At 34.5% G+C, this 26,070-nt stretch overlaps 1 protein-coding gene across 1 annotated transcript in view; it reads left to right on the top strand.

Annotated features, from left to right (window-relative positions):
- Positions 1-25,763, top strand: part of CAND1 (cullin associated and neddylation dissociated 1) — a 42,360-nt gene extending 16,597 nt beyond the window's left edge. Inside the window, exons 3-15 of the mRNA XM_016199596.2 lie at positions 1,869-2,023; positions 3,240-3,363; positions 4,103-4,359; positions 4,447-4,552; positions 6,827-6,972; positions 11,113-11,405; positions 13,188-13,329; positions 13,692-15,185; positions 16,161-16,256; positions 18,626-18,795; positions 18,880-19,044; positions 20,347-20,454; positions 21,229-25,763. Coding sequence (XP_016055082.1) covers positions 1,869-2,023; positions 3,240-3,363; positions 4,103-4,359; positions 4,447-4,552; positions 6,827-6,972; positions 11,113-11,405; positions 13,188-13,329; positions 13,692-15,185; positions 16,161-16,256; positions 18,626-18,795; positions 18,880-19,044; positions 20,347-20,454; positions 21,229-21,453 — 3,481 coding nt within the window. The 3' untranslated portion in view covers positions 21,454-25,763. The remainder of the gene's footprint in view (positions 1-1,868; positions 2,024-3,239; positions 3,364-4,102; positions 4,360-4,446; positions 4,553-6,826; positions 6,973-11,112; positions 11,406-13,187; positions 13,330-13,691; positions 15,186-16,160; positions 16,257-18,625; positions 18,796-18,879; positions 19,045-20,346; positions 20,455-21,228) is intronic.
- The last annotated feature ends 307 nt before the right edge of the window (positions 25,764-26,070 follow it).

Here is a 26,070-nt window from a genome sequence, read left to right as displayed (position 1 = left end):
TTTTCAAAAATGTAAAATTTTTCTGACTTTTATTTCTGGGGGTAATATAATTTTTCTTAAATGTTATTTATGTTAACATATAATGGGTTTATTGTCGCTTTTAATTTTTAATGTGGTAAATATTGACAGGTACAACCCACGCAAAGAAAAGTTCTTTGGGGTCTTTAGATAGCTGTTTGCATTACTTTTTGAAATTGTCACTAGGCTAGGGATTATAAATTGCATCTTATCTTAAATTTATCACAATCTTTTAAAAGTTAGTATTGTACCACATGGTATAAATTACATAAACCTTGCAGTAATTTTCACTTTTCTTTCTTCTGTCTTTGTGTTACTGTTTTTTATATATTTGTGTGTGTGTCCATAATGCAAAAAATATATAATTTAAAAAATGTATCCTTTTATATGTATACACATTTACCATTTTTAGTGATCTTTATTCCTTTCTATAAATCCAACTTATCATCTGGTTTAATTTTCCATTAGCCTAGAGAACTTCTTTTGGCAATTCTTGTAGTATAGGTCTGGTGGCGATATATTCTTGTTTTTTAACTGACATTGTCTTAATTTATCTGCATTTTTTAAGGGTAATTTTACTGGATATGGAATGTAGGTAGTTTTCCTCTGGTTTTAGTTTCATCATTATCTGGCATTTAAATTGTTTTCTAAAATAATAGTTGTAGAGACCTTACAGTTGTTACCTGCAGGAGAGTTAGTCCAACGGAGCTATTTTGTCAGTAATGGAAGCTAGAACTCTTTAAATTCATTTTTTAATTCCTTTTATTTTCACTACCAATTTTCATTGTTTCATCTTGAGTGTCTCTCTCCATATATGCCATGTCTTTGCTGTCACTGCCATCATTTTGAATTGGACTATTCTTGGATTTAACGTTTTTGTTTATTTTTCTTTCTTAACTCCCCAAATTTCTCTCCTTACTACTTCTCTAGTCAAGCAGCATTTATTTATTGAGCATATATATGTGAAACATTAACCTGAGCATTTATCAAATTAAACTATTTTTATTCTGTCACTTATGCTTGAGAAAATCCATCGGCTCCCACAACACATTTAAATTAATTTGTCTGACTTTAAAGGTTCTCCATAATGTCCCAGGGGCCTACGTTTCCTCTTATGTTTTTCATTTGCCTTCTGTATCAAACAGTTCTTTTATCTCATTTCTTTGAGTATGCATTTCACTTATTCTAGTCTCTGATCTTCGTATATGAAATGCTCTTCTAACTATATCCCATCAAAGCCCTGTACCTAAAAAACTCTTAGGTGCAATATCCTGTAGATAACATTGAGTTTAAAAGGGTTTTTTTTACAAAACTTGTGTAGAATAGTACCTTCAGGTCATTTCTAAAAGTCGTGTTAATTCCTTACCTCACCAACCAGATGGTAAAGTTTTGGTGATAGCGGCTATACTTTTTTATTCAGTACAGTCCTGAATATAATGGCTCCTCCTCAATGAGTAGTCATGCACTCAACATTACCTATTATGTGCTAAATTCTGTGGGAAAGGACACAAAGCAATGACTTCTCTTTCCCCTTAACCAGTGGGTCTATATACAAACCTAACAGTATAAAATCCTAACATGAACAGCATATACAAAGTAGTACTATCTTAAGTTTCATTGTACTATGATGGAAATCAGTGTGTGTGTGTGGGGGGGATTGGAAACCAGCTGCAAAGAGCTTATGAATCAAGAATTTCTTGTATACCCTTATTTGCATACTATTCACGATTCAGGCATGGTGTGTTTACTCTGTGTTGACAGGTCCTAGGCAGGAAAGTTAATGTTCTCTTTGTTTCTTTTAGTTTTTATATTTATCTAGATTTAAATTTTTGCTTTTCTTTATATTACAGCCTTGGGCCTTTAGTGAGTAAAGTGAAGGAATACCAAGTAGAGACAATTGTAGATACCCTCTGCACTAACATGCTTTCTGATAAAGAACAACTTCGAGATATTTCAAGTATTGGCCTTAAAACAGTAATTGGAGAACTTCCTCCAGCTTCCAGTGGTAAGTAAGCAAGATCATGCTTTTCTTCCTATTTCCCTTTGGAGATATTTCTCCTCTACTCTTTTTTTTTTCCTCCTGGTCAGAGAGGAAGAGAGGTGTCTATCCTAAAAGATCTTTGGTAATCATCTCTTGGAACAACTAAGAAAAACAAGCCCAGAGTCTTATTTTTGATTAAAAGTAAATTCAGTTTTAAATGAATATTTTGATTGAATTTAAGTATCTCATAGGAATAACTGTTTTGAAGGATTCTTATGTTGGAGCAAGATATAATATTGTTTACGTACCGTGGCTACAGAATATAGTTATGCTATCCTATGCAGTAAGGAAAAAGTTAACCAAAATCATGAGTTACTTCTGGTTAGCTCTTAATTTTCAATATTAATTTTGCTTTGCATTGGAATTTATGATGTAAAACTTTTAACACTGTTAAGACAGCTGTGAAATAGTTCAGTTTACTAGTATCTTTTAGGTAAGGTTGAGCCTCTTACAGCTACTTGGTAATTTTTTTAAAAACTTAAAACTAGTTATTTCACCAACTCAAGTATGTTATTTATAATTATATTAGCTATATTGACATTTTCCTTTTTTTTTTTCCTCCTCATTAAAACATGTTTGTTTTTAGCTGATTTCTGGTTGTTAACCATTCAGGTTCTTCCTTTCAAAAAATTTTTCCCTCACTTTAGTAACACAAACCTACTTTAAAATAGTAACCTTGATTTATGAATTCTCTGCAGCAACACTTACTTTGTAATGAAGTTGTGGAATCTTTGGATTGGAATGGATTTTATTAGAGTTTACATGAAACCATGTTAATCATTGTTTTTTAATTCACTGAAATTTAAAAGTGTAGGTTACTGGTAAAGAGGACTCCAGTAGAGAAAAATCTCATTCCTGCTTTCCAACCACTTACAGCTACTACTGATTCCGTAGTTGGCATTCATGCCATGCATAGAGATAGTTGTCCAATAGAGCCTATCTGAATCCATATTGTTTTCCCTGGGTCATGTATTCTTTTTCTGCAGTTATTCTCTCTAATTTTTGTTTGTCTAATAAATTTTTTTTATTGAGAAATACCTGTTTTGTTTTGTGACATCAATCTCTTGAGTCAGTCTCATAATCAAATTTAAAGTTGTTGAATATTTGGCAGCTTCCGTGAATGTGAGGTGGAATTAAAAATACTTGCCTTGAAATGATTATTGGTTTCTTATTCATGCAGGCTCTGCATTAGCTGCTAATGTATGTAAAAAGATTACTGGACGTCTTACCAGTGCAATAGCAAAGCAGGAAGATGTCTCTGTTCAGCTAGAAGCATTGGATATTATGGCTGATATGTTGAGCAGGTAAACATGCCTATAATTTATACTACTTGCAATATAAATATGTGCATTTATTAAAAATCCCTTCTAATAAATATAACTTGGTCTAAAATTATCCATGTTTTAAGTGTGGCTGTTTTATAAATGTGTGGTTAGGAGTGAGGGGAGAAATAAGCTAATTATATTTATCATGTAGTGTTGCATAGCAAGCATGTTGTATATAGTTTTGAGAAGTAAATTCATAAAATTTGTGACTTCAGTATTTCATCAAAGTTTCTTTGTTTTGTTTTACTCTTTTATATTATATCTGTAGATGTATAGAGAAAAGACAATAGGGAGAGAGGATAGTCAAGAGGTGTTGATATTTTGAGTTGTGAACCCTGAAGGAGCTGTAATAGAGAAAAAGCTATCAATAGAGAAAATTAATTTAGAAATCTGGGAAGGGGAAAATTACAAGATCATTGTGGTTTATTTTTTAATGTACTCCCAAGTCTATTGGTTGGATATCCTATAAATGGGAATATAGGTCTAGATTCCAGAAGGTAATTTAGGGAAACAAATTTCAAAACTACATTCACTTAGTTCAAGTTTTCAGTTGGGTTGGTAGAGATAGTAAGAATTTAGTTTTCCTTTCATTCTAAATTTAGATTATGTCATGTAAATTTTTAATTTTTGAATATACTGAGTTCAGGGGCCAGACATTTCAGTAATGCTCAGACATCTTGAATTTATTTGTCATTTTCTTCCTTTATTTTATTTTAAGGCAAGGAGGACTTCTTGTTAATTTCCATCCTTCAATTCTGACCTGTCTACTCCCCCAGTTGACCAGCCCTAGACTTGCAGTGAGGAAAAGAACCATTATTGCTCTTGGCCATCTGGTTATGAGCTGTGGAAATATAGTTTTTGTAGATCTTATTGAACATCTTTTGTCAGAGTTGTCCAAAAATGATTCCATGTCAACAACAAGAACCTACATACAATGTATTGCTGCTATTAGTAGGCAAGCTGGCCATAGAATAGGTAAGAAATACTTAAATATTTTCAAATTTTCTTTAATTTAAAAAAAGTATTAGAGAATGTTTTTAAGAACCAGTATGCTTTTCTTAGGTGAATACCTTGAGAAGATAATTCCTTTGGTGGTAAAATTTTGTAATGTAGATGATGATGAGTTAAGAGAGTACTGCATTCAAGCCTTTGAATCATTTGTGAGACGGTAAGTTTTTAAGATTTCTATTTTTTCAAATAAAAATTTTTCTTAAAAATAAAATAAGATCTAGATTAGGTGGGTGAGGAGAAATGAGTTATTTTACTGACAGCCAGGAATCAGGCCAGAAATATATAAATATATACTGTTTCATATGTTTTCAACAGTTTTTGAGGTATGTCACATCCATTTTGCTAGGGCAGTGGTTCTCAATTTGAAAATCTTGATTCTAATAATAAAAACTGCAATTATGTACTAGAAAGGGCCGTGTAACAGATTTTCCCCCCTTTGCCTAGAATTGACAGTATAGTAGCATGGTATAGTGTCTTGAGACTTCACTGGTTGCTATCTGCAGCAATCCCTTGCCACTCATGGTTTTAAGTAGCTTTATAGTCATATCAAATTGTTAAAATCAGAAATTGTGGGGTTTATTTTTGTCCTTTTAATTGAGAAACAAATTATCCCTTTATTTTGGGGCATTTTTATGTTCTGTCTTCTTAACATATAGCTAGAAGACCAAGCCTAGATGAATGTGCATTGGCTTTTTCACAAATAATCCTAATTGCTAAAGAGTAGCAAGTTCATATGGGCTTAGTTCTCTAGTCATATGTTGAAAAGATACAGCATATAGTAGTCTCACCTTATCCATGGTTTCCCTTTCTGAGATTTCAGTTATCTGCTAACTATTCCGAAAATATTACATGGAAAATTTCAGAAATAAACAATTCATAAGTTTTAAATTGCACCCTGTTTTAAGGTGCAATTTAATGAAATCTCAAACCATCCTTTGAGGATGCTACCCATTCTGTCTTCTAACGTATCCATTCTGCATATGCTACCAAACCTTTAGTTAATAGCTGTCTGTGTTTTCAGGTCTACTGTTGCATGTTGCAGTATTGCAGTGCTTTTTTTTTTTTACTTAATACAGTCATGTGCTACTTAATGATGGGGATGTATTCTGAGATGTTTCTTATTAGGTGATTTCCTCCTTGTGCTAACATCATAGAGTGCACTTACACAAACCTAGATGGTATTTGCCTACTACATACCTAGGCTATGTGGTATACAGCCTATTGCTCTGTAGGGAAAGAAAAATAATTTTATCTCTACCCTTCTGGGTTCTTGGTTGAGACCCCTTGTAATAAGACAGATTAATAAGAGAAAACCCACAAATATTTCTCGTGTACATAGGAGAGACCCGTGAAAACTGACTTGTCAAAATGGCTGAAGCCACCCTTTAGATACATACCATCTTCAGTTGAAGAGAAAAGATGATGTTAGGGATAGGGGGAGTCAATTATGGGAGGTTACCAGGAAAAGTATGATAAACAAGGGTAAGGTTGTTACAGAGATTTGAGTCCTGGCCTTCACTGGTACAAGGTTTTTTAGAGATAAGGCCTTCACCTTTTTCCTGGTACAGTCAGGGAGAAACCATTACAAATAGGGATTTCCATTATAAATGTAAATGTCTTTTACAAAGGTTACTTTATATTTGGTCTTCAGCGCTTCTCTCATGTCTGCTACTTCTTACAATTAACCAGCTTAATACAGTCCTTATGCCAAAGAGACATATTTGGGGGTGACAAATTCTGTTCCCCTACAGTTTCTAGGCTACAGACCTGTACAGCATGTTACTATACTGAATACTGTAAGCAGTTGTAACAGAATGGTAAGTCTTTGTGTAATGCATTGCATTAAGACCTTACATCACTAGGTGATAGGAATTTTTTAGCTCCATTATAATCTTATGGGACCACTGTCATACATGAGGTCCGTTATTGACTGAAAAGTTGTTATGCAGCACGTGACTGTAATGGCCCCCAAATGTAAGAGTAGTAATGCTGGCAATTCCAGTATGCCAAAGAGAAGCCATAAAAGTGAACGTATGTATGGGGGGGGGGGGATAGGGTTCAGTACTGTCTGCAGTACAGACTGCGGAGGTCTGGAACATATAACCCATGGATAAGGGGGGACTACTGTATACAAATTTCTCTCTATACTACTCCACGTTAACCCTAAAAATCATTCTGACTTCAGAGATTTTAAAATGTGAAGGTTAAAGTTTATTTTAAAATTGATATAAGTAATTTGAAAAGTAAATCTTTTAGAAATGGAGCCAATGGGAGAGAAAGATGTAGGGTCATTGGTGTTGAAAAGACTGGGGTCCACTTTTTTATGCTCTATTAAAGGGGAGGAAAAAATTTGGTAACAAAGCAAAATGTGGCAGGCACTGAATCAAGGAGAGAAAAGTTCAGTTACTTAAGACAGTTTTTGTTTCTTCAGATGTCCTAAGGAAGTATATCCTCATGTTTCTACCATTATAAATATTTGTCTTAAATATCTTACCTATGATCCGAATTATAATTATGATGACGAAGATGAAGATGAAAATGCCATGGATGCAGATGGTGGTGATGATGATGACCAAGGTATTTCAAATTAAGTAGAAGAAAATTATTTGTAATCATAAAAGACCAGTATTCAAGATGGAGTTGGTTTCTTACCCCAAATTGTACTATTTGTATATTTATTATTTATAATAGTGAAAATGGAAATGACCTCAATATTCAATAATAGCAAATTGATTAAATAAATTATGGGGCATCCATGTATTGAACTGCTATGCAATATTTTCAAAATCATGTTCTAGAAAAATATTTATTAAAGCAGTTAATAAGTTGAGTGGAAAAGTGGGTAACAGAAATTACTGTGTCCCAGTTTTATTTCATTAAAAAACAAAATTCAGCCCAGTAAATTCAAAGATTGGATTGGTTTTAATTAAGGGATTCATAAATCTAGTAGGAAATAGAAGGGCTGAGGGTTGTACAAAATAGAAGGATTTTATAAGAAGAAAAGGAGGGGCAAGGGAATTATTATGAAAGAAAAGAAAGGGTTATTTTGGGGCCTGGACACCTTTTCTTAGGGGAATTGTTTTCGTTTATGTAGCTTGCCTCTTCTTCCTGTGAGAGGTTACTTTACTGGTGCTTGGCCAGAATATTCCATACTAGTTGATTAAGATTATGTTTCTGGTAAAGGGTGGAACTGCAGTTAGATCAGGTATTAAATTTAGGTTTGGTATCATGGGCTTTTGGCACCAATGATGCCATTTTGGGCCTTTTAGGGTTTTTTTTAAACAAATTTTTTTAATAATAGAAAAAAATGGAACTAGTATTTTTCTCATGGCTAGCAATTATAAATGATTTTTGTTCTTCAGATTTCTTACAAAGTGTTTTGGTAAGGAGGGAAATGAATGTTATTTTTATAATTATACCAGTAGATATACATATTTAGAGCATTGTGGTTGGTTTTATACATAGTTACTTTCATGAAAAATCCTAAATATTGTTTGAGGCTCCATTTAACTTTAGGTTATTCATGAATAATTTAAACATTTCTGAGGCTCTTAAAATTGATGTCATGCTGTGTGAATTGTATTTACTCTGGAAAGGAGTAGCACTTCAAGGATGTAGGGGTTGTTCATGTTTTGTTGTTTGCTTGTATTCCAAGAATCATAATAGAGATGTTTAAATGGGTAAGTTACTAGTTATATGGGTTGGTGGATTTCCTGTTGTTATTTTTTTTATTGATTTTAGAGATAGGAAGGGAAAGAGAGAAAGAGAGAGACATCAATCAGTTGCCCCGTCCCGCCTCCCCCTGCACGTGCCCCGACTGGGAATTGAACCTGCCACCTTTTGGTGTACAGGACGACGCTCCAGCCAACTGAGCCACATTGGCCAAGGTCCTGTTATATTTTATAATACTTTTTAGTTTGATTCTTTGAATGAATATACATAATGGCTTTCCTCTAAAGCCTGTAATTTCATTAATCTTTTAAAAACAAAACAAGCCTGTCCGGGCATGGCTCAGCAGTTGATCGTTGACCACGGATCCAGGCGATTGGGGTTTGATTCCCGGCCAGGGCACATGCCCAGGTTGCAGGCTCGAGCAATGACTCTCTCATCATTGATGTTTCTCTCTCTCTCTCCCCGTCTCCTTTCCTCTCTCTGAAATCAATAAAGATATATTTAAAAAAACAAAAACAAAACAAAACAAAAACAACTTACAAAAACTCCTCTAAAATCCCATATTATGCTCTAGCCACTACTGCCCAGTTTCTCTCCTTTACAACAGAAATCTTTAAAAGAATGCTTTCCAGTTCCTTTCTTTTCCTTCCCTCTTGAATCCAGTTTTCCAGTGATGAACAATATTGCCAGTGGCTTCGAATGTTTGACTCTGCCTATTACTCAGTCTCAGCAGCATTTCTTTTTTTTAACATTCGGGATACCATCCACAGTCTCCTGGTTCTAGTACTGTCTTTGTGATTACTCCTCCTTAGTCTCCATACTGGTTCATCTTCATCACCCCGACCACTGAACTTCAGACTATTCTGGGGCTCAGTCCTTGGACTTTTCTGTTATACTCTTATATTCTTGTTGATGTCGTCTAGTCTTCTGGTTGAAAATCCGAATTTTATCTTTATTTGAGATCTTTACTGTGAATTCCAGGTTCTTATATACAACTGTTTGATTTACTGCTTAGATGTCTAAAATATCTTCTTCCTACCTTCCTTCCATCCCCTTCCTGACCTTTTTCTTTAGCCTTTTCCATCTCAGAATGGCACCTTCATTCTTTTTTAGTTCCTCAGGCCAAAAACTTTGGGGTTATAATACTTGATTACTTTTTCTCACTTTTCTCTCCCCTCACCCCATCTCAGGGCTTTTCCCTTACTTTATACTCTTTTTAGCATTTTTATTTTCTTCATTACACTTAATCACTTTCTGACATTTTGTAATTATTTTCCACCTTACATGTAAGCGTCATGAATGCAGAGGTTTTAATTTTATTTTATCGATTGCTTTATCCCAGTGCCTGGGACAGTGCTTGACACACAGTAGGCACTTAATAAATGCGTTGTATTAATGAAGGGAAATCTTAGCTCCCAATAGAAATATCCTTTGAAAGAACTGTAGCAGTATATGTTCCAGGTTTTTATTGTTGGCTTTTAGTGTACTTACATTGAAAAATAAACCAATTTCAGCTGCTTTTGTCAGTTATATATTATAATTTCAGTGATTAGGATGTTTGAATTTTTATAACTTTTTTAAAAATATGTTTATTGATTTTTAGAGAGAGAGGAAGGGAGAGGGATAGAGAGATAGAACCATCGATGAGAGAGAAACATCATCGATCAGCTGCCTCCTGCATGCTCCCTCTGGGAATTGAGCCCACAACCCTGGGCGTGTACCCTGACCGGGAATCGAACTTTGAACCTTGGCCGCTTGGTTCCTGGGTCAGTGCTCAACCACTGAGCCACACCTGGCTGGGCTATAACCTTTTTTTAAATAAAGTATATTCTTGCAAAGTTATTCTCATAGCTCAGTTACCATGAGAAAAACTTCACTTATTTGCTTTGATAGTACCTTGTAATTTTTATTCAAATAGGTATTGGTAAATAGATCAGATGCCTTGGGTTTAGCAGTATTCAGTTGTGTTTTCCTATAATGTGTTAAGAGGAAATTAAGTAAACCTTTTGGAGATTGGACAATTTTATTATATATCCTAGGGTTTTTTAAGGCTACATTTAGCTTTCACTGGCTAATTGGGATATAAGTAAATGATGAGATATCTTTTTCCCCCAATGAGGAATCATTTCACGGCTTTAGTCTTATCTAAGAATAGCAAAATTGTTGTTAGATAATTTTGGACTGCACTGAGAATTGCTAATATTTTTGCCATCCTCCTGACTTCATTTTACCCAACTGATTCATCCTGGTGGTGTTAGGGAGAAATAATTTTCAAAGATTACACACACACAAAATTTATCAAGTATACATAAATGAGATGGAATTGTTAATGCTTATGGTTGAAATATTGTTTTAAGTCTTAATAGAAGTATGGAGAAGATGGTGCTCTGTTGTTACATGGGCAGAATTTTCTTGTTATGATTGAGACAGTGTAGTTTCTTTAAACTACATTAAGACAGTATCTTGAAAGGTTGTGAACATACATATTTGTTCCTAATAACCCCCTCATTAACAAATTTAGTGAAAAGTCTTGTCACAAAGAAAGCTGATGTCAGAATACTTTTTCTCCTCAGAGAATTAGTTCTATAGATTGTTCTAGGATTGATAGCCATTCTTATCACATCAATTATAACCACAAGTCTTTTTCATGGATTATCTTATAAACTCCCTGATTGTTTGATTTTGAACTTTTATTCATATTGTTTAAAAGCCTGGGGCATTTTTGATTTTACAAATATTTATATTCTAAAGTTTAATGTGTTAATGATTTTAAAGGGTTAATAAGCAGCTCATTACTCACTGTAAATGAGAAAATGTTTAACAAATTAAAAACACAATTATGATCGTTTTTATTTAGAGGTTAATTTATGTGTAAATTTATCAAAGTTAACTGGATCTGTTTAAGTTCTAGTTCTTTATAAACTTATCCACTGTTGTATATGCTAGTGAAAAGTTAGAAAACTATCTTAATTATGAATTTACTTCCTGTATTAAACAATAAACTTTTCCTATGATTAATAACCTAACGTTAAAACTTCTCTTTAGGGAGTGATGATGAATACAGTGATGATGATGACATGAGCTGGAAAGTGAGACGTGCAGCTGCTAAGTGCTTGGATGCTGTAGTTAGCACAAGGCATGAAATGCTTGCAGAATTCTACAAGACCGTCTCTCCTGCACTGATATCCAGATTTAAAGAGCGTGAAGAAAATGTAAAGGCAGATGTTTTTCACGCATACCTTTCTCTTTTGAAACAAACTCGTCCTGTACAAAGTTGGCTGTGTGACCCTGATGCAATGGAACAGGGAGAAACACCTTTAACAATGCTTCAGAGTCAGGTCAGTTTAAAAGTATGGTTTTGAAAGTCATACTAGTAGATGAGTTCTTTAAAATTGTATTTTTAATGTGGAAATGTGAGTTCCAGAACATCTTGAGTGAAACCATGTTCTGGAATATGTTTGTACAGTAGTTTATGTGTGTTCATATTATGTTACTTGTAAATAGTTTGATTGAAGTATTCTTGATTTTAGTGGATAAATAATATTAAAATAATTTTATGATTCAGTAAAGTAATTTTTATCGTTGATATTAATGGAAAACCTTAGAACATTCGAGTCAGACTATTTGCAGTGGTAACTGGCTTCACTCCTAATGTAGCTGTGTGATCTTGAAGACATCATTTATTCATTTTATTAAACCTCACTTTTTTCATTTGTAATAAGAGTTTACTTAGAACTGTCTGCCCAGGGTAGTGATAGAAGAAATTATCTATGTAAACATTTAATATAGTGCCTTCTATATAGTAAGTATTTTTATAAATGGCAGCTCTTATTAATAAAACACATTTTCACTTTAGCTCATCTTTTCTAAGATCCTAAATATTATAGTTATATAGCTCCTATTTGGTACATGCTAAGCATTTTCCTATCATATATGTAATCCCTATGGCAGCCCAATGGGTGCATATTTGTCCATTTTTATGGATTACAAAACATGTGAGCCAGATTAAACAACTAAACTAGAGGGGTGGATGTATATACCATATCTTGTTTTCAATTAGTACAAAGTTTTGAAAAATGTGGTGAGCCTAAAGGTGAACATTGAAGATTAATTATAGAAAGAAATAAGATAAAGTATATGGGTGACATAAGCAATTGAATAAGTGTATAGAAGTTAGGTAAAATCACAGGAAATTCTGATGATGCTATGATTAACTAGATAGGTGTTTTCTATTGTCCATAGTTCTCAAATCATTGTTCGATATATGTGGCTGTATCCTGGTATTCATAAGATTTATTAATAAATATTTTATTTAGGTTTTACTAACAGAACATTAGTATAGAAAGTTTAGAAGCATACTTTTAAAAAAATATATATGTGTTGTTTTTTTAATATGTCTTTATTGGTTTCAGAGAGAGGAAGGGAGAGGGAGAGAGAATAGAAACATCAATGATGAGAGAATCATTGATTGGCTGTCTCCTGCACACCGGTGGCTTACTGGGGATCGAGCCTGCAACCTGGGCATGTGCCCTGACTTGGAATTGAACTGAAATCTCCTGGATCATAGATTGATGCTTAACCCCTTAACCATGCCAGCCAGGCTCACGCATACATTTTTTAAATCAAGCCCCTGCTGCTTGTAGCTCCATTTGAAATTAGGTTGATTTCATTGTAATGGCAAACTAAAAGCAAAAAAGAGGACTCATTTGATGGTATCTCCATAATTTGTTTTTTTTCCTTTAATGCTTTTCTGTGTTATATATGTTCAAAAAAGCCATTTACAAATTATGCCAGGAATATTTTGGTTAAAAATTTTACTATTTGGTTCGATTTATTTTTAGTCTTGTGCATTTCATAATTAAAAATTAATCGAGGAAGACTATTTTGTTACTCAGTAGAAAGCTATTTTTCTCTATCAGTATCAAGCAAATACAGTTACAAGAGAGTGGAATTTATGTAACAAAGTTTGTATCTAACAGTCTTGTTAGCAGTTAGAAGAATTAGGAATTTAACCAAAAAAAATGAGTTCTTCCCTTTCTCCTCATCTCCTGTAATTTGTGTTAAGTGTACTGAAGCAATATCAGTAGTTAAAACAGCTAATGAGTGTGTGATAATTACAGGTTCCCAACATTGTTAAAGCTCTGCACAAACAGATGAAAGAAAAAAGTGTAAAGACCCGACAGTGCTGTTTTAACATGTTAACTGAACTGGTAAATGTGTTACCTGGGGCCCTAACACAGCATATTCCTGTTCTTGTACCAGGTATGAATGAAATAATATATCACTTTTGGAACTTAATATTGACTTTATTAAGACTTAGGTAAGCTTAAATGATTCCTTCCAAAGGATAATTTGTGACAACTAAATTTGTACATAGAACTAAACTTTGTTATAGAACCGTTTTGAATACCTAAAGTTAGAAATTTGCAAGTAAAATGTTAAATATTATCCTCAAATTTTTGGCTCTGATATCAGATTGTGGAAGTTCTACTACTTTAGCGATAATGTGATGAAGTGGGAACTAGCAATATTTTAAGGATTAGTTTTTAATTTTTTCTTTCATAAAACTATATGTATATGTAATTACATAAAAATTATTGTGATTTTTTTTATTGGCTTTTTAGGAATCATTTTCTCATTGAATGACAAATCAAGCTCATCAAATTTGAAGATCGATGCTTTGTCGTGTCTATATGTAATCCTCTGTAATCACTCTCCTCAAGTCTTCCATCCTCATGTTCAGGCTTTGGTCCCTCCAGTGGTGGCTTGTGTTGGAGACCCATTTTACAAGATTACATCTGAAGCACTTCTTGTTACGCAACAACTTGTCAAAGTAATTCGTCCCTTAGATCAGCCTTCCTCGTTTGATGCAACTCCTTACATCAAAGATCTATTTACCTGTACCATTAAGAGGTTAAAAGCAGCTGATATTGATCAAGAAGTCAAGGAAAGGGCTATTTCCTGTATGGGACAAATTATTTGCAACCTTGGAGACAATTTGGGTTCTGACTTGCCTAATACACTTCAGATTTTCTTGGAGAGACTAAAGAATGAAATTACCCGGTTAACTACAGTGAAGGCGTTGACACTGATTGCTGGGTCACCTTTGAAGATAGATTTGAGGCCTGTCCTGGGAGAAGGAGTTCCTATCCTTGCTTCATTTCTCAGGAAAAACCAGAGAGCTTTGAAACTGGGCACTCTTTCTGCCCTAGATATTCTAATTAAAAACTATAGCGACAGCTTGACAGCTGCCATGATTGATGCAGTTCTAGATGAGCTCCCACCTCTTATCAGTGAAAGCGATATGCATGTTTCACAGATGGCTATCAGTTTTCTTACCACACTGGCAAAAGTGTATCCCTCCTCCCTTTCAAAGATAAGTGGATCCATTCTCAATGAACTTATTGGACTTGTGAGATCACCCTTATTGCAGGGGGGTGCTCTCAGTGCCATGCTAGACTTTTTCCAGGCCCTGGTCGTCACTGGAACAAATAATCTAGGATACATGGATTTGTTGCGCATGTTGACCGGTCCAGTTTATTCTCAGAGCACAGCTCTTACTCACAAGCAGTCCTATTATTCCATTGCCAAATGTGTAGCTGCCCTTACTCGAGCATGTCCTAAAGAAGGACCAGCTGTGGTAGGTCAGTTTATTCAAGATGTCAAGAACTCAAGATCTACAGATTCTATTCGTCTTTTAGCTCTACTTTCTCTTGGAGAAGTCGGGCATCACATTGACTTAAGCGGGCAACTGGAACTGAAATCAGTAATATTAGAAGCCTTCTCATCTCCCAGTGAAGAAGTCAAGTCAGCTGCGTCTTACGCATTAGGCAGCATTAGCGTGGGCAACCTTCCTGAATATCTACCATTTGTCTTACAAGAAATAACCAGTCAGCCCAAAAGGCAGTATCTACTGCTTCATTCCTTGAAGGAAATTATTAGCTCTGCATCAGTGGTGGGCCTTAAACCATATGTTGAAAACATCTGGGCCTTATTGCTAAAGCACTGTGAGTGTGCAGAAGAAGGAACCAGAAATGTTGTTGCTGAATGTCTAGGCAAACTCACTCTAATTGATCCAGAAACTCTCCTTCCACGGCTTAAGGGGTACTTGATATCAGGTGAGTACCGAGGTTTTCTTATTTATTTTAATTTTTTTAGTGATCTCAGGAAGGGAAGGAGAAAGAGAGAAACATTGATGTGCAAAACATTAATTGGTTGCCTCCCGCACACATCCTAGGGATTGAACCCACAGATTGGATATGTACCCTGACTGGGAATCAAACCACCACCTTCCAGTGTACGGGATGAAGCTCCAATCAACCAAGCCACCCCGGCCAGGGCCCGTGGTTTTCTTAATTAAAAAATTTTAATTCTAGCAGTTGGTTGCCTTAAAAGATGCCTAATGTGGAAGTTAAAACATTTCTGTATCTTGTTCCATATAGAACCCCATTGCCTTATGTTACAATATGGAGCCATATTTGAGTAACCTTTTGTTATTTAAAAGGATAAAGAGTCATTAGATAATGGTTAAATAAGTCTATCCTAGAGTTCATTATATTCTGTTACTTTTTTGTCTTAAAATGCGGAAAAGGCGTTTCTTGAATTAATATATCCTGAGGAGCTTACTACTAATAATTATAATAGTAAAGTTGGTGTACTTTAGTTCAAATGAAAGATCCTAGAAGAGTTTTCAGATTTACCAATATAAATCCCTTTAAAGGAAGTAGAAGGTAATAATACCATTTATTCTTAGAAATTGCTTTCTTTTTAAATAAACTTGAAGATGTTATAAGCTATTTATGGATTTAACCAATTCCCTTTTGTGAAGGCTAGATCCTCCACTGCTACTCTCCCAGGCCGCCTTCTTCCCAGAAGAAATTGTTCCTTTAGAAGTAAAATGAGATTGTTTCATGAGTAAACTTTGCTTCCGTTTTGTTAGTATTCTGATAGCAACCCACCTCCCCACCCTGTGGCCAAAGAGAACTTAGAAAAATTGAAGACACTAGTGTTATTTGAAGTGGTTTGAAAAATGAAAATATCCATGGATTTTAGTAGACTTACATACCAATAGGTTTAAATTTATTTTTAATTAGGCTCATCATATGCTCGAAGCTCAGTGGTTACAGCTGTGAAGTTTACTATTTCTGATCATCCACAACCTATTGATCCACTATTAAAGAACTGCATAGGTAAGTGGAAACATATTGATTAACTATTTAGTAGTTAATTGTGAAAAAACAAATCATTTCAATAACTAAAAGTATCACTAAGGAACTAAAATGCTTTTAAGGGTCTGGTAATTGTTTCATTAGAAAGGTATTGATAATGTATCATCTTATATACTAACATTCTGTTGCCCCTTAGTTTGAAATTATTACCAGATAATTTTGCAAATAACTGAAATTAATAAATACACTAGAATGTCTTTAGAGTCAAGTACACATTTGATAATCATCTTTTGGGGATGGCCTAAAATAACTAATGGATGGGGGGTGGTATTTGATCTATCTAAATAATCCTGAAGTTTCCCCCCAGATAAATGAATCTTATCTTGAGTTGTTAGGGCCCCAATTTTCTGTTATTATTTGTAACCCTCCAGTTCCCAAGGGGAACTATTGAGACTTCCATATGTAACATCCTAAGAATAAAAAAAGATTTTTACCAGAAGAACTAAGAGGAGATACTCCAGAACAACTAGGGCTCCCTCCATTTCTGTGAAGACAAGAACTAGCTTTGAGAATTGTTTTTTCATGATGTCATAACTTCCCTGTGTTGTTTTCATCATCAGTTTTCCTGGAGTTGGTAGTAGTAGCTAAAAGCCCTCAGAACTCACTTTTGTGCTTTCTTGAGGACAGAAGAATGGATATACAAGCGGAGAGGATTGAGGGATATGGGAAAGAAGTTTTGCATTGTCAGGTCATTCTACAGTGCACCAAAAAGGGGAGAAACACAATTTAAAAGAATTACAGAAAGGGATTATCAATTCAAAGTAAGAGGACACAGGGATAAATGGGTGCTACTGCTGGGACCTAGAAATAATTCAAAGAAATTCTCTATCAGAAGATTATTGCCTTTGTTCCCATCACCCCCCCTTTGGTATATTTATTCATGTTTGGTACTGTATAAGATAGGACAAAGGAAAAGACCTCTGTCACATCTCTAGAGACATCTTCCAGGTTGACAGCAGTCAGTGTTCATCATTGATATAGTTATTCAATCAGGTGATTATCGTTTTAATTGAATTATGGTTTAGTTCAATATTATATGTGGTTATATAAACATCTTACAACCACCTAGGGAGCTTTTCAGAAACTGAAATTCCTAGACCAAGGAGTTGAGGACCACTGATCCTAGTCCATGTCATCATTTGTCCATAATAATAGCAATGTTTTATTTAGATGGTTTACTGAAAACATCTTTAATTAGAATTCTAATTTATCATCTTAGTAACTCTAAAGAGAGCAGGTGAAGAGTTTAGTCTGGTACATTTAAATTCTTTTTGAACCCAAGCTAGCTCCTAAGCTTTTTTTGTAATCAGAACTTTCCTAGATGGTCAACATTGAGTTTATCAATCTGTGGTGTCTGAAGTATTTCTTTCTTACCATTTTTTCAAATTGCTATTGTAATACATTTAAGTCTTCTAGCACTTCTCTTTTTCCCTGTGAATTCTATAAGATTGCAGATGGTAGAGTTGAGATTATGTAATGATAGTTCCAGGTGAATACCAGCTGCATACCAGACATCGTTCAACAATATACACGGTATTTATTCTGCTCAGTAGCCCTAAAGGTTTATAATTCTCATTTTATAAACTGGGACACCGAGACTTTTGCCTAAAGGAACTTACCAAAAGTCATACAATTGACAAATGAAGCGGTTTGGATCATCATCTGTAGGACTCCAAAGATCTTTGCACTATAATTCCTTCCCCACATTTGTTAGAAAACCAGGTCTCTGTCTGTTTTAAAGTGCCTAGGTGCTTTAGCTTTTAGTCCTATGTTAGGTTTCAGTTTCCTCCTTTTGTATTCTATCCTCTTACCAATTTGTATATTTCTTGTTAAAGATACAAATAAAAATAGGACTTTTGGAGGCACATTCCTCTTTGTCATCTGATAAATTGTGTACTTATTAACAGTATTCTATCTTTATCAAGCAGTGGATCTGTCCTCACCTTATCTTATTTTGAACTCTAAGGATAGTCACTCAAGTTACTAGATCCTGTGCTTGCTGAGTTCATCACTTCTCTTTGCAACCCACCTTTTTTATAAACTATCTACAAAGTAATTAGGGAACTTTCATGACTCAGTGTCACTATGTATCTGTATTATAGGTACACAAGAGCAAATTATCAATTAAATCCACTCACATTGAGACACGATAGTTTACCTGCTGCTAAAAGAAACTATATAGTTCACTGAGTATTTCATCATGTTCTTTCCTGACCTGCATTGAACAAATAATACCAACAACAATAAACTATCAATTTAGAAAAAAGCATAATGTATATTTTCTTTTAAGCTTACCTTAATTGTATGTTACTTCTCTTAAAATTTTTCAGGTGATTTCCTAAAAACGTTGGAAGACCCAGATTTGAATGTAAGAAGAGTAGCCTTGGTCACATTCAATTCAGCGGCACATAATAAGCCATCTTTAATAAGGGATCTTCTAGATACTGTTCTTCCACATCTTTACAATGAAACAAAAGTTAGAAAGGAGCTTATAAGAGAGGTAAGCTAGTTTGTTAGATTACATTTTCTCTAAGATTATCTTTTACTTTTAAGTATATGTACATACTCTTTTATGTCTCAACAGGTAGAAATGGGTCCATTTAAACATACAGTTGATGACGGCCTGGATATTAGAAAGGCAGCTTTTGAGTGTATGTACACACTTCTAGACAGTTGTCTTGATAGGCTAGATATCTTTGAATTTCTAAATCATGTTGAAGATGGTTTGAAGGACCATTATGATATTAAGGTAAGATGTTTGTGTCTCTTTATAGAATGTTTTAGAAGACTTAGCTGCAGTGACTTTTACCCTTATAATTTACTTTTGTCTGTTAAGTGAGAAAAATTGCTTGGCTTGTCATGGACTATAATATGCAAAAGTAATAGTGGTACAATTGTAACATCAGTTGACATATAGAAAAAAATCCAGCAACCTTTTCCTTGGAGGAGGAGGTCTAGTCTAAGTGGATGGAAAGTCAAAGAAATTCTTTGCCAGCTTGCTTAGTGCGTAGTCCCTAGATGCCTTCCCACCAAAGAAGAGTCCAGACAGGTTTGCAGTTCAGAGTATAATCTGATCTCTTTGGCCTGTCTCAAAACTGTGCTGCGGTAAACCAGTCGAGGGTTTTCTGTCATTCTGCATGATGACCGTATTATTGCCTGAATGAAGATTTTTGTTTTCCAATCTAATATGCTGGTGTAATATCAAGAATTTTGTTAAAGGATAACATGCAAGAACTATTGTCAGATACCTAAAGCAATCTTTGTGGAAGCAACTAGAAGAGAAATATACCACCTTTTAGGTTTAGAGCATGAATTTTGCTCATATCTGCTCTTTGTTTTTCCTATTTGATCATGTCCGTTTCAAATGTGAACTGTTAAAGGGGGAATTGAAAAATAGTAAGTGCATTGCCTTTTTTTCTTTTGCATGCATGGCCTTTGGTCAAGCAGGCAAAAGTGGTAGTTGAGCAGTTATGCAGCCAAACTCAGAGCTCCAACTTCTTATTTTCATATGTAGTAGTAACCTGACCTTTACCAGAACCTATTAAAAAGAGCCCCTAAGGAAGCAATAGGATCTTCCTGTTTAATTCTACAGTTTATAGTCCAAGAGAAAAAAGATTATGGGTTACCTGGCTTTCTATGGATAAATCTGAATAACCAGTTTGTTTTTTGTTTTTAAAAGGAAAATCTGCTAAGATAGTAGAAACTAAGAAAGCTTTTCTCCTGGTTCAGTTATTTCTTATTAAAAGTCTCTGGGAACAGGGCAAAGTTCCCCAGTTCTAATGAGTGGCCAAGATTGAGAACCACTTTTCTAGTTCTGTACACTAGGACCACATTGTAAATGAGGTCTCTCTAGTACTTGTAACTCAAATTCCTCAGATAAGGTTTGCTACAACTCTGAGACTGATCACACTAAAATGAAACTTTATGGTGCATGCTAGTCATTTTCCTTTTGAAAGCTTTGTTAGAAAAAAATCAAAATCTTTGTAGAATTTGGAATTGTCTTCAGAAAATAACACAAGGTCTAAATTCTGTCTTTTTTTATTCATAATAGATGTTAACATTTTTAATGTTGGTGAGACTGTCCACCCTTTGTCCAAGTGCAGTACTGCAGAGGTTGGACCGGCTTGTTGAGCCATTACGTGCCACATGTACAACTAAGGTAATCATTCATGAACAACTAATCATTGGTAGACATCAGCTTCGACCAGACTTGCTGTATTCAGGATTCCTAGTTGATTTTACACTGTTAGTTGTCCTCATCATGCTAGCACCATATGTAGCAGTAGGTTTTGAAAGTTAACCTATTGAATGTGGATGTTTTAGAAAACTGTGCACTATTTAATGCTGTTCTTTAGTTTTTATTTATAATAATTGCAGTATGATATACATTTTGAAGTACTGATACAGGGTAAAGTGAGATAGATTCACAAAAAAGGAAATGTTTAATTCTGGTTGGGGGTGGGGTAATCATAGAAGACTTCATATGAACATGATGACATTTAAAATGGACCTTAAAAAGTCAGAAATGCTTTTAGATTCAGAAGGTAAAACAGGATATGAAAATAATTATATGAAGTAAGGCACAGAGATGTCAGTACATGATGTGTTTGAAGAATAATGAATGAACAGGGTGTCTAGAGTAGTAGTTTGTTGGTGGAGGCCAAAGTAGGACTTGCTGAATATTATAGCTCAGATACTTCCTCTTTCAACAATATGGCTCTGGATTTTGTTTTCCTAATGGGCTTTATTCCCTTAAAGGAGGCAAGCTACGGCTAAAAAGAAGTTTAAAGACAACTATGCTTAGAATACAACATGACTTTGGGACCTATGAAAGCAGCTTTGCTTTATTTACCAGAAATTTCTAGGTGCTTAAATTTTGTGTGTATAAGAGCTTATCTTTTATAGCATATCATAAATTTACTCAATCTTACAGGTAAAGGCAAACTCAGTAAAGCAGGAGTTTGAAAAGCAAGACGAACTAAAGCGATCTGCTATGAGAGCAGTAGCAGCACTGCTAACCATTCCAGAAGCAGAGAAGAGTCCACTGATGAGTGAATTCCAGTCGCAGATCAGCTCTAACCCTGAGCTGGCAGCCATCTTTGAAAGTATCCAAAAAGATTCATCATCCACTAACTTGGAATCAATGGACACTAGTTAGATGTTTGTTCAACATGGGGACCATGACATTGACCTTATGATGCACTGAATCGACAGGTTAATCATAAGACATGGAAAGAGAAGTGTCTAAAAGCTTCAAAATGTTCCACTTTTTTTTCCTTCATGGAGACAGTTTGGCTTACTTCCATTTTTGTTTTTGTAACATTTATTTCAGAAATACGTATTTCCATAACCCAGAGGTTGTAAAACCACTAATGTTTTTAGTGGTTAGGGCAACATTTAAAATGGAAACCAAAAGTTAGGATTTATGGAATATGGAGGTAGGGTCCGGGATCTACTTGCCCTGTAATGTTTAGGATTAAAATGTTCAAATTTTGTGACCATGAATTTCTTTCTTTTATAAAATTTCTCATATTTAAAAATCAAAAATTCTGCAAGACAAAAACCATGTTTCTTTTTCTTGTATAACTTTTTGTTTCAGCAACGTAAATTGATTTTTAGCTGGCAGATAAGAATATCTGTGTAAGATTTGTTACATTTCAGAGGGTTTGGCAATTTAAAAAAGATAATAAGGTATCATTTTTTTAAAGTATAGGGATTAAAAATATCCCTGTTGCGCACACTAATTTTGCATGAGCAAGTTTACAAATATGTATTGTCTGTAAAGCCGCATGTGCAGATTATTCATAATACAAAAGTTACAATAAGTATTGTATTAGTGCAATTTGCAGATATTTATTTTTGCACAGAAAACATATCTGGAGAGAGAATGAGGAGTAAATTTTTGAAACTTTGGTTTTCTTAGTGCCAGTGTGAATTTGCAATGTTTCCAGCAAATCAAGTCACAGTAACAATATGCCACTTTTTTCTATTATAAATTTTCTTACACATTTAAAATTTGAATACTTAAGTACACAGTTTTTCTCAGTTACCCATTTGTGTGTGTGTTGCCATGTAGAAATTAAATTCTTAAGGCCAGTTTTTTCTTTCATTCCCTTTGGATCTCTCCATCCCTTTGTTGAAGGATACAAATACTGTGTATGCTTTTAAATTTTAGTTTTAGGAAAATTCTGAAACCGGCTCTCACAGGTTTGTTAGCTGATAATAGCATTTTCTTTTAGTTGAGTTAGATTTCCCCTTCTCTTGTAGAGCTAGTTTACATACTGTATTTGGTAAACGCTGACCACTTTTCCTGATTAAGGGGTCTCTGCTGGGGGAAACAAAGCTTTGCAGTACCTTACATCATAGTTGAAATTTTATTTAACATATCTTTCAGTGAACTCATTTCACACTGTAGCCTCTTCCTTCAAATTTGTGGTGCTCCTGTAACAGTAAGAACTAACTTCTGAAATAAAGACATCTCCTAATGCTGTGCAAACATAGTTTACATGTGAAGGAGGCAGTTGTTAAATTTAGTGACCAGTTTTAAGCAATCAGATATTTGAAAACTGCACCCTTTATTTTTGAAACTGTGAATTAGAAATATTTTTCCTGCTGTATTACTTACCTGCTTTAACATCCAAGTATGCAGTGATTTGAATTGGTGACACTGTGGTTATTAGATTAGCAGCTTAATTTCAAATATTCGGATGATAATGCATAAAACATCATTACCAGTAAGGATTTTGAGTAGTACATTGATAATGGAACATTACATGAAGTTGGTGCCATTTTCAGAATGTGGCAGGTGGTAATCTTATACCATAATTTGCATAAAACTGTAATAGAAATTTATTTTGAGATGTTAGTATATTATGTACTATACATGACCGTGATAGAGATGTTGTGGATATATTTAAGTACTTGGTTACATGGTTTCACAATAAATTACAATACTGCAGGCTCTAGGACCAAATAGGAGACTGACATGCATATGTTGTGTGAATGTCTTAGTTAATTATCTAAAGTTAAATTCAAATACTTTCATGTATTGGATTTCTCCCTTTTTAAAAAAACTTCCAAGATACACTTTTTTTTTAAGTTTTGCAAGATGGCTAATTTTTTTTAATATAGCTGAAATTCTGTCTTTTAATACAAAAAAATAGATTCTTCTCTTTTTAGTAGTAGATGTAGTTTACATTTATAATGTATATTCACATACATAAAATTAGTAACAGAATACTCAGATTTTAAGTGCCAAGTCATACTGATTAACCCCATACTTCTAATGCTGGTGTCCTGATAATGGTATGGGGTTGCAAGGTGTGAGGTCCAGTCATACCTAGACTGCCACTCATACTGCCTACTGGCCTTTTAAGATTTATTAGCAAGTTCAGCTTAGCATCTTTACATATGTAGGTTCTTCAGGGGGTTTAAAAGCTAATGGTAAGAATACAGCTGTGTGCTGATTTTCTTGAGGATGTTTCAATTGTTTGGATTTACCTGATTTCTTTTTGAGGGGTTAGGTCATTTTATGAAACTAAGGCAGAAAGGAAATTTGGCATGGCAAAGCCTAACCAATAAAATATTTATAAAATATTTATAAAATCAATAGCATTGAATGATAATTTTACAAATGATGGTCATATATTCATTAATGGTACCTAAAGCTTCCTAACCATTGGGAATTAGAATTCTTAGAAGGTTGGAGTACAATGACATCATCAAATGTTTGAATATTTACATAGTTTTTATGTAACCCTAGTTAAATAACCAAATTGGTTGTCTCATTTTTTTTACACTTGTTGGGTAAAAGGTAAAGAAATAGCATATCTAATTTAACCAGTTCTAAGGGATATTCTGATACCTTTATATCTAGCTCAGTGTCAGACATCAACTGAATATGAATTATATAGGCATGATTGAAGTTCAGAACAATGAAATATACATAATCCTCATTGAAAAATTCAATTAACTGGTTAAGAGACCTAGTAAGTTATAATTAATCACTGCAAAGTATATAGTAATACCTCACAATTTAAGAAGTTGAACATTTCTGCTCACTTTATTTTTATTTTTTATTTTTTTAAACCTCACCCAAGGACATGCTTTTATTGATTTTAAGAGAGAGGAAAAGAGAGAGAGAAACATCCATTGGTTGTCTCCCACACATGCTCCACTGGGATGGAACCTGCAACCTGGGTGTGTGCCCTGACTGGAATCAAACCCACAACCTTTCAGTGTACAGGACCCTGCTCCAACCGACAGAGCCACACCAGCCAGGGCCATATCTGCCTTCTAAAATTTACCGAAAATAAATTGTTAAAATTAACTGCCAATCCCTAGGTATAATATGCTTAATAAATGTTTTGGTATTAAAGAGCTTAAAAATTTTAGGAAATAAATTCTGGATTTTAGTTCTATCTTAAATTGAATTCCAATTTTTAAGCCACTGCCACCCCAGGTTCACATCTGTTTTTGAAATCTCAATCCTCTGTGGAATGGAAAATGGACAGTACAGTGTTCATTTTATTGTTTGGAAAAAGGATAGTTCAGATTTAACTGACTTTTCCAGTTGGTGAAAACTGTCCTTTGATACCATTGGTTGCAAAAATGGAACACAATGGAAGTATCTGGTGGCAAGCTGCCACAAGCTCACCAGATGGTACCATATTTCCCTTTTACAGTAAGTTGCTTTATTTTCCTATTAATACTAGAAATATAAGACTTGTGAACACTTGTACTGTAATTTAAGACAAGATCTATCAGCAACATGTTACTGCTCTTTGTAACTTAGGAAGTTAGCTCTAATTCAAAATGTTTTTTTTAATAACAAAAACCAACTTCAATTAAAACTACTGAGGGGAGTATTGCAGATAATTTTACTTTCTTAGATCATGTCAGTGTGTACCAGGAGTCAGGATGATTTTTAGTAGAACAAGTCTTAATATCCTGACCTTTTCATTCCTTTTTATTCTGATCTTAAATGATTATCCGTGGTGATTTTGGCAAACTGAATTGTTTCATTTAGGTTTTAGAAGAGAAAAAGATTGTATTCTGTGAAATGAAATTCTTTGGGTTAGGGAGTATTGGAATTGGTGTATTTGGCCGTTATCAGTAACTCATGGTTGACACACAAGTTAGTGATTTTATGTTAGAGTGCTCTCTCTCACACAAAAAAGCCTAAAGAATTGTACTCCAGAACTGGTTAATGTACAGTACTATGATAACCTCATGTTTTAATGGCCTGTAATAATCCTATTGCCCTGTAAAGCTGTCTCACAGACATTCTACTTTATTAATATAAAGCCACTGCTTACTTAGGTGAGGGCAGCTTAAATGTGTGGTGGTAGCTTACTGTAATCTTGGCGTATTTTTAAAAGACACAAATGTGCATCTTGCTTAGAATCGTTAACCGTCCATGAATTAAGGCCTTCCTTGAAAACCTGGAAATAAACTCCTGGTTCCTTATTCCAGAAGTAAAAATCCATGCTTTCCTCCAGAATTTATACTTTAATAGAAAAATGCATGTTCTTTTTAGATCAGGATTTGAGCAATTGGCACTGCTGACATTCGGGACTGGATAATCCTGTCCTGGGGCGTGCCCTCCGCAGTGTAAGGCACTGGCTTCGCTGGCCTCTACCCATTAGATACCGCTAGTACCACCCCCTCCTACTGGAGTCTGTGACGGCCCAAACCTGCTCCAGCTATTGCCAAACGTCCCCAGGGAAGGATGTGGTGAGGCGCAGAATTGCCTCAATTGAGAGCCACTGTTTTA

Source organism: Miniopterus natalensis, chromosome 2 (assembly GCF_054644295.1).
Source record: "Miniopterus natalensis isolate mMinNat1 chromosome 2, mMinNat1.hap1, whole genome shotgun sequence".
Taxonomy (NCBI): Eukaryota; Metazoa; Chordata; class Mammalia; order Chiroptera; family Miniopteridae; genus Miniopterus; species Miniopterus natalensis.
The sequence above is the reverse complement of the archived record's forward strand: the minus strand, read 5'-3'. Positions and strand labels throughout refer to the sequence as shown.